The sequence below is a fragment of the Lygodium microphyllum genome, chromosome 28 (genome assembly GCF_053477565.2).
Source record: "Lygodium microphyllum isolate KBCC chromosome 28, Lygodium_microphyllum_v1.1.10, whole genome shotgun sequence".
Classification (NCBI taxonomy): domain Eukaryota; kingdom Viridiplantae; phylum Streptophyta; class Polypodiopsida; order Schizaeales; family Lygodiaceae; genus Lygodium; species Lygodium microphyllum.
Window position 1 is genome coordinate 41904968 of NC_141162.1, and position 15687 is coordinate 41920654.

A 15687-nucleotide genomic window follows, 5' to 3' on the forward strand; every position below is an offset into this window, starting at 1 on the left:
GTCCTTGTTCGAAATTTTGATTGATTTCTATCTTTCTCTCAAAGGGCATTGCTAAAATGATATTCACTTTGCTAAGATCTGGCGACTTGTTCAAGAAGGACCTAGTAGCCTAGGAAGCCCTGATAGTCTCGACACCTAAAAGTTGGCTATTGAGAGAACGATAGTGGAAAAGTATAACATTTATAATGGATTAGTTTTAAACAAGGCAAAGTGTGTAATTCAGATAATCAAGATATTCGCAAGAAAATTTTATATGAGTGTCATGATGTGCCGAGCGCTGGACACTCTAGCATACATTGGACTTTAGCCTTAGTCACTTGCTACTTTTATTGGCTGCATATCAAGACCAAGCAAGGATGTTACATTCTTTATAAATTCCCGATAGAAAGCAGAGTACCATTTCTATGGATTTTGTAGTAGGATTACCTCGTACAAATAAAGGTTATGACGTAATTTGGGTTGCGATTGATTGATTAATGAAAATGGCTTGATTCATTCCTACAAACACGACCCTCAAAAGCGATGAGTAGGTTGCTCTCTTTATTGAACATCTTTATAGAATTTGTGGTTGCCCGATGAAATAGCTAGTGACCGGGATCCTAAGTTCACTGGCCATTTTTGGCAAATAGTTTTTTAGAAATTGCTGTCTTGATTGTTCATATTGTCCTTGGAGCATCGAGACCAATGGACATATCAAGAGGATAAATCAAACTATGGAGGATATGTTGCATGTATATGTCTCCTGTAGATAATTTGATTGGGAGCATTACCTTTCACATATCGAGTTTGCTTATAACAGTGCTAAGTATTCAGCTAGTGGTCATACCCTGTTTATGCTTATATTGTGAAGAAACTCCTAGGGTTTGCATTGAGGAAACATAGAGTGTACGACCACGACAAAAACACAGAGGCCCAGACAACGATGTGCAAAATTCAAACCCTAAACACAACATGCAAAGTGCGAAACTCAAAACTCAAAATGCAAAAACACAAACTCAAATAGAGAGAGAAGGAGAACTCTGAAGTGAATGAATTAGTGCAGTAAATGAATGTAAGAGTGTACAGAATGCTCAAGGTCGAAGTAGTAGAGTGTTGGAGTGTGATGTCCATTGGGGATGGATCTTGAGTGTTGTGACCATGAGTCGGAGATGAGGGAGTGTTGAATAATGAAGGCTAGCAAGTTGGTTACCAAATCATAGCAATTGGAGGCTGAAATCTAGTAAATGCGGTAGTGTACCACAAGAGAAGCCTAAAAACTAATCAACTAAGGAAGAAAACTATCAAGTGATAACATGAGAGGTGTGTATTGATATAGGTGGCATGTTGGACAACAAAAATGCAAGTATTGCAGCAGTCGCTTGGTAGGAGGGATGACAGTGACCTATCTCTTGGCTCTTGATGTTGAAAACACTGGCCAATTAGATGCTATGATGATGTAGCAGATGGAGACCTTTGGATAGCAGTGCAATGGTTGGAAACAGGCTGCCTAGGGTTGGATGGTGATGGGCTGTAGTTGGTGATGGTTGGACAGTAGATGGTAGGTGGTTGATGGTTAAAATTTGCACGGTAGAGTGGGAAATCTGCAAAAGATGGGCTGAATAGTGGGTAGCTTGTCTATTTATAAATACGGATGGACCCTCCCAAATTAGGGTTTACATAGAAACTCTCTCGAACCACTCCCCATTTTAGGGTTTATTGAGGGAGTCTAAGTGTCACAAGACTGTGACAACTATTACCTTTTTGTTGATTTCTTTATTACATATTTTATTTGGTTTTTCTTTTTGGAAGGATCCCTCTTGAAATCTAAATGCTTGAGTTGCACGGCCAGTATGTGAAACGGACAGGAATGTCTAGTGAGTCAAGACTGGACAGTTAAGGTCCAGTATAAGTCTGGAAGAGACTGATGGCATTGTAGATTGACAAGCCTGGAAGAGACTTGTGAAAGTGTATATGGACAAGTGTGTTGAAGAACTAGCCCGGAAGAGACTAGTTCAAAGTGAAGATGGACAATAGTCCATGTGGGGTCATCAGTGGAAATTCACTTTCAGTTGAGCTACATTACAGATTTGGATGTAGCCATAGTCTGCAAAGATGGTCAGAAGACTAGTGGGGATGCAATGGAAGCAACTCCTAAAATTTAGGGAGTTACTATTTTTGGACCCCAGAATCAGTTCGCGTCATTATCTTCGTTTTTGTACGAGGATTAATCCTTTGGTTGTGCCGAGGTCAAATTTTGAACCGAGGATGGAGAATTTTAGACCGAAAGGTTTAAACAGGAAAATTGTTACATGTATGCCATGTGTCACAATTTGGGCATAAATTCCCAAAAGAGAGAGAGAGGGCAGCACAAAAACGAGTTTCAATGCATGGGGGGACTCATTTTGTGAAAGGGAGATGGATTGCTGCAGATGGAGAGCTCTTGAGAGCCGGTCTACCTGTTAGCAGTCATGTTTGTCATGCCTTGTCATCTCCTGCCTGTGAGCCTCAGTCTGAGTCAGACGAGGACTTTAGGAGCTTTGACTTGTCTATCACTTGTTTTGACGGAGGAGGTAGCTCATTCTAGAGCACTCAGTTTATTGCATTTCAGTGCATTTTCTCCTCCAGTCGGGATTTTATGTGCATTTCCCGGGGCAGTTTCTGCATTCTTCAGCTTGCCTCACCTGCCGGACATTGTCCACCCTCCAGGATTTTTCTGAGCATTCCTGGCATTTTTACCAGCATTAAATGCTGGTCGGATCAGCATTAAATGCTGGTCGGACATATTTATGGCCTCAAATTTCAGGTCGGCCAGTTTTTGGGTTTTTTGGCTATTTATAGCCATTTCCCACTTGCCAGTCAGTTGTATTATCATCTTTCCTCCTCCTTTGGTAGGTGCACACTCTGACTCCGTCATCTTCCTTCGTCTTCGGTGCTGCCGGCATCATCAGCCTGATCTGGTGCCCTCACTGACGCTTTGGGCTGCGTGCAGGGACTGATCAGTCCATTTCAGTGTATTCAGCATTCATTTCAGTCAGTGCAGATTTTCTTCCTTCATTTTCTGCTCTCTCTCTCTCCTCCTCTGTGTTCGTGTTCTTCTTCCATTGCGCACTCTCACATGGTATCATCGCCTGACTGAGAGCACGGAGGACCTAACCTTGTCGAGAGATACCTCACCCCTCTTCTGCTGCTGTCGCCTCTTCTCCAACTGCCCAGGCGGCCCCTCCAGGTGGCCATTCTTCTTGCGTTTGCTGCAAACGACTTCTCCAAAGGCTGCCACGTCATCAAACGACCCCTCCTGCTTGCCTTTACCATCAGGTGGCCCCTCTTTCAGCTGGGCGACACATCATCAGGCTGCGTTTTGCAGATCTGGTGGTCGTTTCCACTCTTGGTTGCTCATCTCCTGCTGGCGACCCACTCCCAGGCTGCGTTTTGGTGCTGGCGGCTTCTTTTCTGGTGATCTTCATCAGATATCCTTGCGTTTTGCAGCTCCAGGTGTTTGTAGGCTATCACAGCCTGTGTTTTGGTGGTTGGTGACCAGACTGCTGGTCCTACTTGAGCTTCGGCACAGTTTTCTTTGGTGTTTGGTGTTTTGCAGATTGGAAGATGTCTTCTCATCAGTTTACAGGCTTTGATGACTCAGATGACGAGCTTTGTCTCAACACTCATCTGAACGGAGGCGTGATTTCTATCACGAGGACTGTCGTCCGGAGTCTATTCCTCTTTCCCGTCCCCCTTCTATTCATGTATCTCGGCGATCCCCTTCCAGTGGGCCGACGATGCAGCCTTTGGTACCCCTTGTACAGGTACCCGTACTTCCTCAACTGCCCAAAGAGGACCGGTTGGATGGCTCCAGCTTTTCTCTATGGCTGCAAGGTGGAGTGTATCTTGGACTCCTTCGATCTTTGGGAGCTTGTTTCTGTTCCTATTCCCCGGCCTAAGGTGGATCCTGCAGATGGGACATCTATGGATCGTGCAGCCTTATGGGATCGGCTTAATTCTAGAGCCAGATCTTTCCTCTTTCTGAGTTTGCAGGATTCTGTCCTTGTTCATGTTCACAGGTTGAAGACTGCAGCAGACGTGTGGAGAAAGCTCGCGTCTCTCTATCAACAGAAGACGTTTGCCCACCGGATATCTCTTGAAAAGAAGTTGCGGATGCTCGCTATTGATGATAGTTCTTCCATGAAGGACCACATCAACAGATTACAGGATATGAGGGATGAGCTTGCATCCCTCGGTCGGACGATATCTTCTGAAGACATGGCTATGATTCTTTTGACTCAGCTGCCATCGCCTCGGTTTGATGTCTTCTACACCAGCCTACTTACATCGAGGACCCGTGAGACGCTTCTATGGGAGGAGCTATCCCCGCTTGTCTTGGAGCATGACGAGCGACTCAGAGAGGTCAGTGCTAGTGGATCCGACTCCACTAGAGCCTTTGTTGCAGGTTCGGGAGGACAAAAGAAGAAGAAGAAGTCAAAGGCTAAGAAGAAGGACAGTTCTTCAGGCTCTGACTCAGATTCAGAGAGATTGAAGTGCCCACACTGTGGGAAAGGGACACATCCAGAGGAGAAATGTTGGAAGAAGTACCCTCACCTTCGTCCGGGAGCGAAGGATGGATCTACATCGGAGCCTTCTTCTACCTCTACACCAGTTGTTACCCATGAGTCAGTGTTCCTTCATATCCATGCTTTGGAGGAGGATCCTTCTTTCGTGGCTGCAGTGTCTTCTGCGCAGCCTTGGTTAGTGGACAGTGGTGCTTCGAGTCATATGACTCCTTGAGGTGATTTGTTACAGGATCTCCGTCCATCCGAGGGTTCAGTCACTGTTGGTGACATTTTATCGGTGCCTATTAGTGGTGTTGGCACATTGCCTTTGTTTACCGACCGACCTTCGAGCTCCTTTTCACAGGCCCTACATGTTCCGGATTTGGGCCTTCTCCTCCTCTCAGTTTATGGTCTTACGAGGCTTGGCACACGAGTGATCTTCACCGAGCATGCCGTTGTTATTGAGGATTCTTTTACAGGAGCTGTCTTATCTACAGGTTGGCAGGAGAGCGGGCTTTACAGGCTCCATTCCCCTTCTTTGATGCAGGGTCCTCCGAGGCAGTCTATTGCTACACCCGTTCCCGCTTGTGCATCTTCTATTCCACAGGTTCCTTCCCATCCCTCATCTTCTCCTCCGGTGGTTCCCTCGTACCCCCCATCCCTTTCAGAGGGGGACGATCTCGGTGATGTAGCTGTGGATTCCCTGGCCCCCAGTGTTTTAGAGGGGGATTCCCAGGATCGTGAGGAGCTCCTTCAGCGGCAGTCTATATCGACAGACTTCATCGACCTTGGCATTTCTCTTGCCACCCCAGGATCCGTTTCTCCCTTGGCCTTTAGCCACATCCAGGATCTGAGAGGGGGTGTTAGCAGTCATGTTTGTCATGCCTTGTCATCTCCTGCCTGTGAGCCTCAGTTTGAGTCAGACGAGGACTTTAGGAGCTCTGACTTGTCTATCACTTGTTTTGACGGAGGAGGTAGCTCATTCTAGAGCACTCAGTTTATTGCATTTCAGTGCATTTTCTCCTCCAGTCGGGATTTTATGTGCATTTCCCGGGGCAGTTTCTGCATTCTTCAGCTTGCCTCACCTGCTGGACATTGTCCACCCTTTCCAGGATTTTTCTGAGCATTCCTGGCATTTTTACCAGCATTAAATGCTGGTCGGATCAGCATTAAATGCTGGTCGGACATATTTATGGCCTCAAATTTCAGGTCGGCCAGTTTTTGGGTTTTTTGGCTATTTATAGCCATTTCCCACTTGCCAGTCAGTTGTATTATCATCTTTCCTCCTCCTTTGGTAGGTGCACACTCTGACTCCGTCATCTTCCTTCGTCTTCGGTGCTGCCGGCATCATCAGCCTGATCTGGTGCCCTCACTGACGCTTTGGGCTGCGTGCAGGGACTGATCAGTCCATTTCAGTGTATTCAGCATTCATTTCAGTTAGTGCAGATTTTCTTCCTTCATTTTCTGCTCTCTCTCTCTCCTCCTCTGTGTTCGTGTTCTTCTTCCGTTGCGCACTCTCACACTACCTTGTCTATGATGCACAGAGGCTTGAGCTTGCTTCCTACTCTCTCTCTTTCTCTCCCTGATAGTATGGTTATGCTGCAGAATCAAGGGCCTTTCTTCTGATTCAGGTACAGCTGTGTGGAATATGCTGATTTTGCATGAGGCAAGAGCCTCCTTTCTTCAGGAACAGGAGCAGTTGTTTGTAGTTTCTAGCAGGGACAGGTGAGGGTGGTAACCTCACCAAGCAAGTGTCTGAAACAGCACTAAACCAGAACTGATTCTGGACTGTTCAGAGGCTATTTCAGAGCCCAATTGATGCCAGAATCAAGGGGCATTTGGCCTAGATGATGCAGGACAGTGCAGGGAACAAAATGAGCTGAGAACAGGTGTCAGAACAGGTCTGAACTAGTAATTACAGTGGGCTGAATAGTATGAACTGAAAACAGGTTTCAGAACAGGTCTGAACCAGTAATTACAGCAGGCTGAAATGGTCGGTTCTGCACTCCAACCAGAAGTTTGGGCAGAGTTTCCCCTCCTGGTACTCTCTCTTTTTAAAAATAAAGAAATACCGCAAGGGGCGCCTAAGTTCAGGTAAAGTGGGCGACTGTTAAATTGGGTGAAAGCATTTATTTATTTTGGTTGTACACTACCGCCCTTCCCAGTGAACAGGCCGGTTACACCAAGTAATCACCCTAGAGAGAACAGGGCATCAGATAAAGGATGCTTGTTGGCTGCCCAATGGCCTACCAAGTTTCAAAAAGGCGGATGGAACCACATTAAATCTTTTTTTGTTTTGGTAAAAGATGTGACTAGATTGGTTTGTGATCGATTAAGTAATTGTGTCCATATGGAAGAATGAAAAGGGATGGTTAGAATCAACGCATCTTAAACAAACAAGCTTATCCAACCACTCAGGTGTTGATGATGAGGGAAAAGGGGATGGAGTGGTATTGTGGTGTAAGAATGGCCAGTAGAGATAGCTAAGAATCCACTCAAGGGTGCTCTACACAATGAGCTGCATAGTATGCCACATGTTGAGTATGCTCATGTAGCAGTTGCCACTTGGACAATATCCCTCGTGGGAAAATTGTTCGCTTGTTCAAGCGCCCTTTACGAAGATGATGAAATCATGCAATGCAAAGACGAATGTACAAGAGGGAAGAGAGGTTGATGTTGAAGATAAATGTCGATTCTATAGAATACTACGAGAGGGTAGAAATCCCCTTTGAACCGTGGATGTTGGTGCTGAAGGAGGAAGAGAAGCTTGATGTTGGTCTTCATGTGGTGCCGAGAACCATGATGATAAAAATGAAGATGAGGATGAAGCACCATGATTGGAAGAGCAAGGTAGAAGTCACTGCCATGATGGCATCAAGAGAGATGTTGCATGATCTGCCTCAAGAGGGGAAGCCTCCATACTAGTAGAAGAGGAAATCTCCTAAGAAGATGAAACCATGAAAGGAATGGTGTGCATCCCATGTCACTAGCTTAGGAAGGATTGGTGCAAACTTGCATGTTAGCCCTACATTGAAATACAAAACCTTGCCAAAGAGATCAAAATCTGCAAAATAGAGGTTAGTAGGGGGATGCCTTAAAACAAAACGATACAGAAAGTAAAGCTAAAGGAAAGAACAATGCAATTCGTGTATGTGTATGTGTGAGTGAATGCAATGGAAGACTAAAAAGGAAAAACTAAAGATGGGACCATCATCATATATGTCTGGCAGCAGATCCTTGCTAAGGAAATGCGTGACGAGGTGGAAAAGTGGTCCTAGATGAAGGTGCAGAGGATGACCTAGGAATGGATACAAAAAGTGCAATGGGTGGAAAGCTAGCAGACCAATCAACTAATCCTTTAGGAGTACTGAAAGATATAGGCTATTGAGCTTGTCCGTGTGCCAGATGTCCAATAGCTAGTGGGGTAGATGGAGCAGATGGGGTAGCATGGGAGGCGTAGACTCATTGGACTGTCCAACAAGAGTGGAGGTAGTTGCAGTGGTCTATTGGGGTTTCTTAGAAGGAAGACCTTGGGCCTTGGTACGACACTTCTCATCTATATGGCTTGATTTCTAGCAGTATGCGCAAAACCTATTTTTCTTGGGGAGTTTTTGCTAGATGGATTTTAATTCTTTCATTTCGTCGGAGGAAGGGGTATCACCCTTGTTTTGAGTTGCCTTCACATCTTGTGGGTTCTTGCCACCTCCAATTTTTCCTTGTGAAGAAGGCAACCGGACCCCTCTCTAAATAAGAGTATGTGGAGGACTTCTTGTGGACTTGATCGTGCAGCCTATCATAATGCAAGAACTGACAGTAGAACTCATAGAAGGTTAGTAATCAAGGCAATGAGATAATGAATGAAATGAAAGTATTTTTTAGGTAGCTTATTAAAAAAGGATGTAACCTAATTGTCATTTGACTTCGGGAAGCCAGTAGTGGCAAACTCAACAACCGCCGATATTCAGCTAAATTGAATTTCAAGTCATCCCCTTCCTTAATGGAAAACTTTTGAAGCTCAAAGTCGAGATTGATATGCCGAGTGCGATCTCGTGCTACATGGCGGTCAATGGATGACACCAATGCTCAGATGTGAGAGGAAAATGCTGTAACTGAGAGTAGAACTCAGGAAGTAACCCGTGCATTAACTCAACATTGATTGTGGTATTACGGGCTCACCAATGATGGATGTGATCAAGGTGAGCTAATCAAGGGTCTAGCAAAGGCTCTAGACCAATGATGAGGTCCCAAAGACCTTGAGATTCAAGTACTTGTTGCATGAAGCTCGACCAAGTGGTGAAATTTGACCCGTTAAAACGAGTCTTATCCATGAAGGCATTCTTGGCCATTGCAATCGGAGTGGTAGTGCTAGGAGATGGAAAAGGTGTGCAATGAGGGTAGGGTGGGGGAGTGAAGTACACTTGGAAAGTAAGCCTAGAGTGCCCACATGCATGTGGGAAGTGTGCACAGTGGATTGGTATGTGGGTATGGACTATCTAGGCATGGGCATGGTAATTGCATGAGGAGCCCACGGAGGAGGGATCGGGATATGTAGAGCAGAAGATGGAAATCCTTGTGTAGGAGTGGCCCAAAGAATGTGTGATGATGCACCATAAGTAGAGGATGGAAATCCCTATGTCTGAAAGGTCAATGAATGGGGATGCAAGTGTTCGGGGTTAGGGAGGGGGATGCCTATCATTATTCATAGCTGTCCTAGGGTGAAAAGAAGTGCTCACTTGTGGGTATGTGGAAGGCATAGTGTTAAAGGGTGGCATTCCCCCTAACGATGTATCAAGGTGCAAAGGGGTAGTGAAGTGAGGGTAGGTAGAAGAGGGTATGAAGAAAAAAAAAGTGCTAGGAGTGGAGATGGAGGATCCAACTTCGAGTGTGCTGGATGTGGAAGTGGAGTGTGGATGCCCTAAAAAATTAGGGTTTGAACCTGGCACCAAATTTGTGTTTTTCATTAATTATGCATATTTTGGGGCTGTTTCAAAATGCTAATCAGCTATAAAGTGTGTCTTAGCTCTACATGCAATGCTTCGTCTGTTACCAAAGATTCCTTGCCCCCAAACTTTGAAGCAACGGAGGCCCATTTTTGCTATGGGATCATTATATAAATCTTCTCTAACATCATCACTAATAGATTGCAAAAAGTTTTCCTGCACTCGATTCACTTGCGACAATGTGGTTTCATGGAGGGATTGAATATTATGCACAATATATTGAATGTTCAATTGGGGATACATTATGCCGAAGCTTCTAGTCTCAGGTTGTTATGATTTGTCTAGATATTGAAAAGGCTTTTGATCATGTCAGTTGGTTCTTTCTTTGACAATAATGTCTATCATGGGTTTTGGTCCTAGAATGACATCTCTTATAGATACTATCAGCATTGATATAGTGGCAAATATCATACTAAAATTACTTTGATCAGTTGTATATAGAGTGATTTGAATAATTTGTGTTGGTAAGGGGTGTGGTTGTTTGTGGAGAGAGAACTCGATACCTGGTCATCCCATAGGGGTTGGTGTGGATCCTTGGGAGCACGTTAGGTCGATTGTTGGGCGATAGGCGGTGTGCATGGTAGATAGACGATGCTTAGTTGTGAGGTGGCAGGTCGGTGACGAGGCATACACAGTGGGGCGGAACCGTGAGGCAGCGACTAATAGAGACAGGTAGGTACGGTGTGTTGGTTGGCAGGTCCAAGTATTGTTGGTAGTTCCATGACAAGATTGGCGGCTAGTGTGGGGATCGGGTAGACAGATTGTGACAAGGCAATGCGAGATAAAGTCAACGACTCCGTGAATTGTCTGTTTATTGATGAAACTTTGGAAGGCGATGGATCATTGGAGACTGCAACAACATGACAAATTCAGGGGTAGAGGGTAGAGATACTTAGGATGACTTTGAGTTGCTATTGGGTAGGCAAGAACAATACTGGCTGTACGCTATTGGGCAGGCGGGAATAATACTGGCTGTACTGCTCAAGCACCGAAGGGACTAATTGGAGGCGACAATGGCAAGACAAAGGCATGTGACCATCAGGATCACAGAGAGAGAGAGAGAGAGAGAGAGAGAGAGAGAGAGAGAGAGAGAGAGAGAGTTATATTAAGGTCTATAAAAGGCCGATTTGAGACCAAAATATTACATATCAAAAGTACAGAAATTTCCGAAGTCCCAAAGTAGCTGTCATCTAGTGCTATGACTAACTAAATGAAAAATAAACAACAAACAATACATATCTGACCAGCACAAAATGATGTCTAAGCCATATATAATGTGATTTGCTTAGGATCATCCCAAGATATATCTCATGAATGTGTCTAACATAGAGAAGTTGAAGTGGCGGGGTATGGTTGTAGATGCAAAGGGCATAAAAAGCCCGATTGCAGGTACTATAAAAAGGAGTAAGAGTGCAATAAGCAGGCTAATGCAAAAGGCAAAAAGAATGAAAAGGATGGTAGCTCTACCTCTAAAGAAAAAGAAAAAGCAAATGTGGTATCTAATCTTCTTATTGAGGAGATAGAAGAAGATAAAGATGCTGATTTGTTGGTTGCATCTTTAGATCCACATGCTATGATAGTGGAGGACATGTATATTACTTAAAGGAATGTGATAGATGCCTTATTATCAGCTCATGATGGTTTGTCATAATCGTGGATTGTTGACAGTGGTACTTCTTTTCATGCAACTCCATCTTTGGAGTGTTTTTCTTCTTATGCAGAAGGTAACCTTGGGAAAGTCTATCTAGGCAACTACCATGCATGTGACATTGAAGGAATGGGCACCATACACTTGGCTCTTGAAAATGGTTAGGAATTGATAATTCATGATATTAGGTATGTACTTGGCATTAAGAAGAGTTTGCTTTTTGTTGGGCAGCTAGACAACAGGGGTTACTTCACTACCTTTGGATGTCGGAATACGTAGGACCCGAGTAATGGAGTTCAATGGACGGTCTAGAAGCAAGGTGCTAATACCACTACGAGGCACCAAAGAGATTGTCATCAACAGTGATGATACCCTCTCATGAACGGAGATCCTGCAACAAATCACCTCGGGGAGTTGTATGACTTGATGCACCATTGTCAATGAGCCAAGGTTGCTGAGAAGACAAGACAGTTGAAGAAGGCTTCTCCACCTAATAAATGTGTAGAAACATTGACTCTGTGGTAATATCTGGTGACAAAGAAGAGATAGATGAAAACTCCAATGTAGATCCACCCCTTGCTCTTGGACGAAGGTGAGGGTATTTCCTCCAGCACTTCTCCTTAGGGTGCGAGGTCTTCCCACAGTGAGGACTGGTGTGATATCCTCTATGCTTCTCCACGAAAGTTGTGTTAGAGTCGGAAGATGATTCCAATGTTTTTCTCTTCCCTTTCTTCTACTTGGCTTGTTTTGTACCTAAAAATAGAGCTGCATAAGCACGACCATGTGCACGGGCTTCACAAGAGTTTGTCTCATTGTGATGCGCATCCTGCTCAAGCATCAATGGGACTAGCTCCCCCCAAGTGAGAGTCTCCTGACTACGGGAAGTGAGAAGATTGGTATAGAACATCTCATATGTATAATGTCTGTGATGGAAGATGTGAGAGAAGTGTCACAGCTAGGTTGTTTGAATAAATATCCGTACCTAGGGATGCAAGCTTGAAGCTCGTCAATCTTGTGGATGTGATCCCTCATCGTAGGGGAATTTGCAACAGAAAGCCATTATAGCTTTCAACTCAAGAGACAATCGATGGCCAAATGTCTAGATCCAAAAGAGACATGCCAATCTCCTCCAAACCTGTGCAACAGTGCAGATACATCTAATATGCACGAGCATAGAATTTGTACAACTAAAAAGGGAAAAAGAGTGGGCACAGGTATTCAACCGATCCCCTAAAGTTGTCGAATCCGCGATCACACCATCATGAGGATCCATAGTAGGTCGAGGTGTAGGGACTGTAACAAAATCCCAAAGACCACAATTGTTGAGGCGGCACTCCATGTGGCACGACCATAGAGGGTAGTTCGTCCCATCTAGCTTGTCGGATGTGGATAGAGAGGGTAGGACTGACACCTACTTAGGAGATGCTATCATTGCCAATTGGGGTCTGGAAACCTTGGAAGAATATAGCAGGAAAGAGGGAGAGGATGGTGGTTGGGTTGAATTGTCCTGAACCACACGATCCTCCAAAGTATACATGTTGGCCATAGAAGGCCTTGAATAAAGTAGTTGCAAGAAAACAAAGAAGATGCTGCCATTGGAATGAAAACGACCAATAAGAGGTGTCCTTGGGATAATCGGGGTCGGTGGGGCCAGGGTACAAAAGAAGACCGACTTAGGCAGGGTAGATGGGGAGTATGTGATGCTGAAGGATGCACAATGCTATTTAGAGAGGTGGAGCAGTAAATGCAGATGAAAGACCAGTCTTCACCTTGTAAATGCAAACAACCAGGCTGGTAGAGGACCAGGAGTCCTTGGAGCTGCTGTAAACGCTGAGAATGAAGATGTAAACACCTGCAGATAGCCACCCAGCTGGAAAACAGGGCCACCGAAGTAGGAGACGACTATACTGGTACAAAACTTGAGATCAAAAAGGGAAGCTGACTGTTCAAATGCAGATCTGTCCAGGTGCTGTCCTATAACACAGGCTGCCAAGCCTGCAGAATAGTGCTGCCTAGGGTGCTAATGGGCTCCCAGCTGAACGGAAGCTACCCACAGCAAGAAAACCTGTCCTTAGCTGAAAAGAGGCCGCCCAGATCCAAAATGCAGATGCAGAGGGTGCTGCCTGCATGAAAATGCATGGTTGTTCCTGCAAAAATCTGTGCCGCTCAGCCTGTACAATGGCCAGCCAGCTTGAATAATGGCCACCCAACTGCAGGAATAGTGCCACCCAGCTTGAAAGAAGCTGCCCAGGTCAAAATGCAGATTGACCCTTGTAAGGGCAGCCTATAGTGGGCTGGAAACAGGCTGTCCTACATTGTTTGATGCCAAACGTAGGGGCTGCAACATGTGTGGATGGTGCCTGACTGGTTTTGTCGCGGACAGCATGCTCCTCTTTCGAGATCTCCGGATCCCCACACGTGGCTTTGATACCATGTGAGAGTGCACAATGGAAAGAGGAAAGTGAACACAGGAGGAGACAAAGAGAGAATGCAGGAGAGAGAATGAACAATGTGATTGCAATGGCTGAAGGTATAGTTCTGCAACAGTCAGCCCCAACATGCAGCTCTACCTGTCAATGTGGGCACCAAACGGTAGCAGGGGGATGAGAGAATGACGATGGCGGGCTGATCACGAAGTATCAATGATGGGTAATGAGAGGCAGGCTGCCTATATATAGGCAAACTGGGGCCAGAACTCGTAATAAAGTGGCGAGGCCCAAAATAGGGCGCCTTGGACAGCTGAAGTGCCCAAAAAGAAATGCACTAATGTGCCTTCCATGTGAAGTGTCTAAAACACATAAAATGATAGACAAATACATGTCAGAACTCCTAATGTCCTCATCTGACTCAGATTGAGGGTCATAGGCAGGAGATGACCACGCAAGACACACATGATTACTAACACAAACATGGTATGATTTAGTGAAAGCAAAACATAATTGTATACAAAGTGATAAATGATTTTTCTAAGAGATCCAAGTGCCAAAGAATACACTGCATACAACACGGGTTTTGGTGAGTCATATATACTATCTAGTCGTTGAACGTTTGATCAGTGATACAATTTGAGTGCATGATTGTGAAATATATGCCAAATAAATTCTAGCTAGTTACTGCCAATTGATTGAAGTGAGTAGGCTCTAATCTGTTTTTGATGTGTCCCTCTCGTTTATGATCATGAGTAGTTAATCTGTGGTGAACTGGAGGAATGATCAGTCACAACTTGAAGCTAATCTCAGACAAGAACACCCTGGATTGGGAACATTTTAAGCTTCATGAGAAACCAATTTGACTCTCTGATGGAAGTAGATCAGGCATTGCAATTGAGAGGGAGATTTGGTTCACTTGGAGTGTGTTGAAAGCTGGTGGGTGGTAGGGATGCAATGTAATCTTTAGACCAGGATCTCCTGGTGGGGATTCCAAAGTGCCTAGTGCAGTGTGTACAGTGGTACCTCATCTGTTTGATCTGATCTGTGGGCTCCTAGAGGTGGCTGCCTAATCTCCCACCTTACCTCCCACCTTTTGGATAGTGCAGGTAATAGAAACATCCAATTTTACTGCTGGTTGACCGAAAAGATCCCTCCTTATGTAAAGATTTGAGTGATAGAAAACCTATGAATCAAATAGTTGTTGGAAGGTGTGTCCATATGCCATACCGGATACAACCTGGAGACCAACACTTCAGTTTTCCTAGTGAAATTGCGGTTGTTATGCACTGGAAGTATTTAGGCACAAGCTTAAAATGTCTTCAAGCAATGCTATATTTTATACTCCACTCAAAATCTCTGTTTCATCCTTCTGGATGGATGTTTAAACCTTTGTGTAGGTCTTTGATCTTGTTGTTGTGTGTTGTATTGCTTTCCTTAAAGTTCCCTTGTTTATTCTTTTGTTTGTTTATCTCTGTAGGTTGGGCGTCTCTATTTAGGATACATAGCAGGGAGCAGGTAATATGTTCTATTATTAGGACAATGCCTTATTGGTGATGTTGCATTCAGTGTGCTATTCCAATCGGTTCAGAGGAACTTGAGTTGGCTGTCTATGCAACAGAGGTGCAACGAAAGGGCGTATTGAGAGGTCTACGAAAACCCAGATCTCTTTACCTAGCCAGCGTGAGTTCAAGAATAATCCTTATGTGGGTAAGTGTTTCTCTCTATGCCTTTGCTATGAATTCGTTGCTGTTGCTAGTCATTTCAAAGATTTAGAGCCTACTGTGATCATTAAATGATGGTTAACACGGGCACAGATTTTCATACATGTCATTGTTTGCACATGTCATGTTGACTGTTATATAGTTTCTTTGCTGTATCAAAACAATGTAGGCAAAGTTATCATTCGCCTTGGATTGAAATGTCAGAATCACTGAGCTAACTAGAAGCAAAGGAAGTGCGTCAATGCAAAGGCACTGAATGAGTCTACACAGGTGTAATAAATAGCTGGAGCACAATCAGCCCCTGCACGAGAGGAGTGTGTGTGGGCAGTGAGGCCAGTGAGAATGAAGGAACAAAGTAACTGGAAA

The 15687-nt window shown here is 44.6% G+C and overlaps 1 protein-coding gene across 3 annotated transcripts in view; it reads left to right on the forward strand.

Moving 5' to 3' along the window:
• Positions 1 to 15687, forward strand: part of LOC148011397 (uncharacterized) — a 138947-nt gene that overhangs the window by 17303 nt on the left and 105957 nt on the right. For all 3 annotated transcript variants that reach the window (XM_087670527.1, XM_087670529.1, XM_087670528.1), the window contains exons 5-6: positions 15078 to 15115; positions 15219 to 15307. In XM_087670527.1, coding sequence (XP_087526653.1) covers positions 15078 to 15115; positions 15219 to 15307 — 127 coding nt within the window. The remainder of the gene's footprint in view (positions 1 to 15077; positions 15116 to 15218; positions 15308 to 15687) is intronic.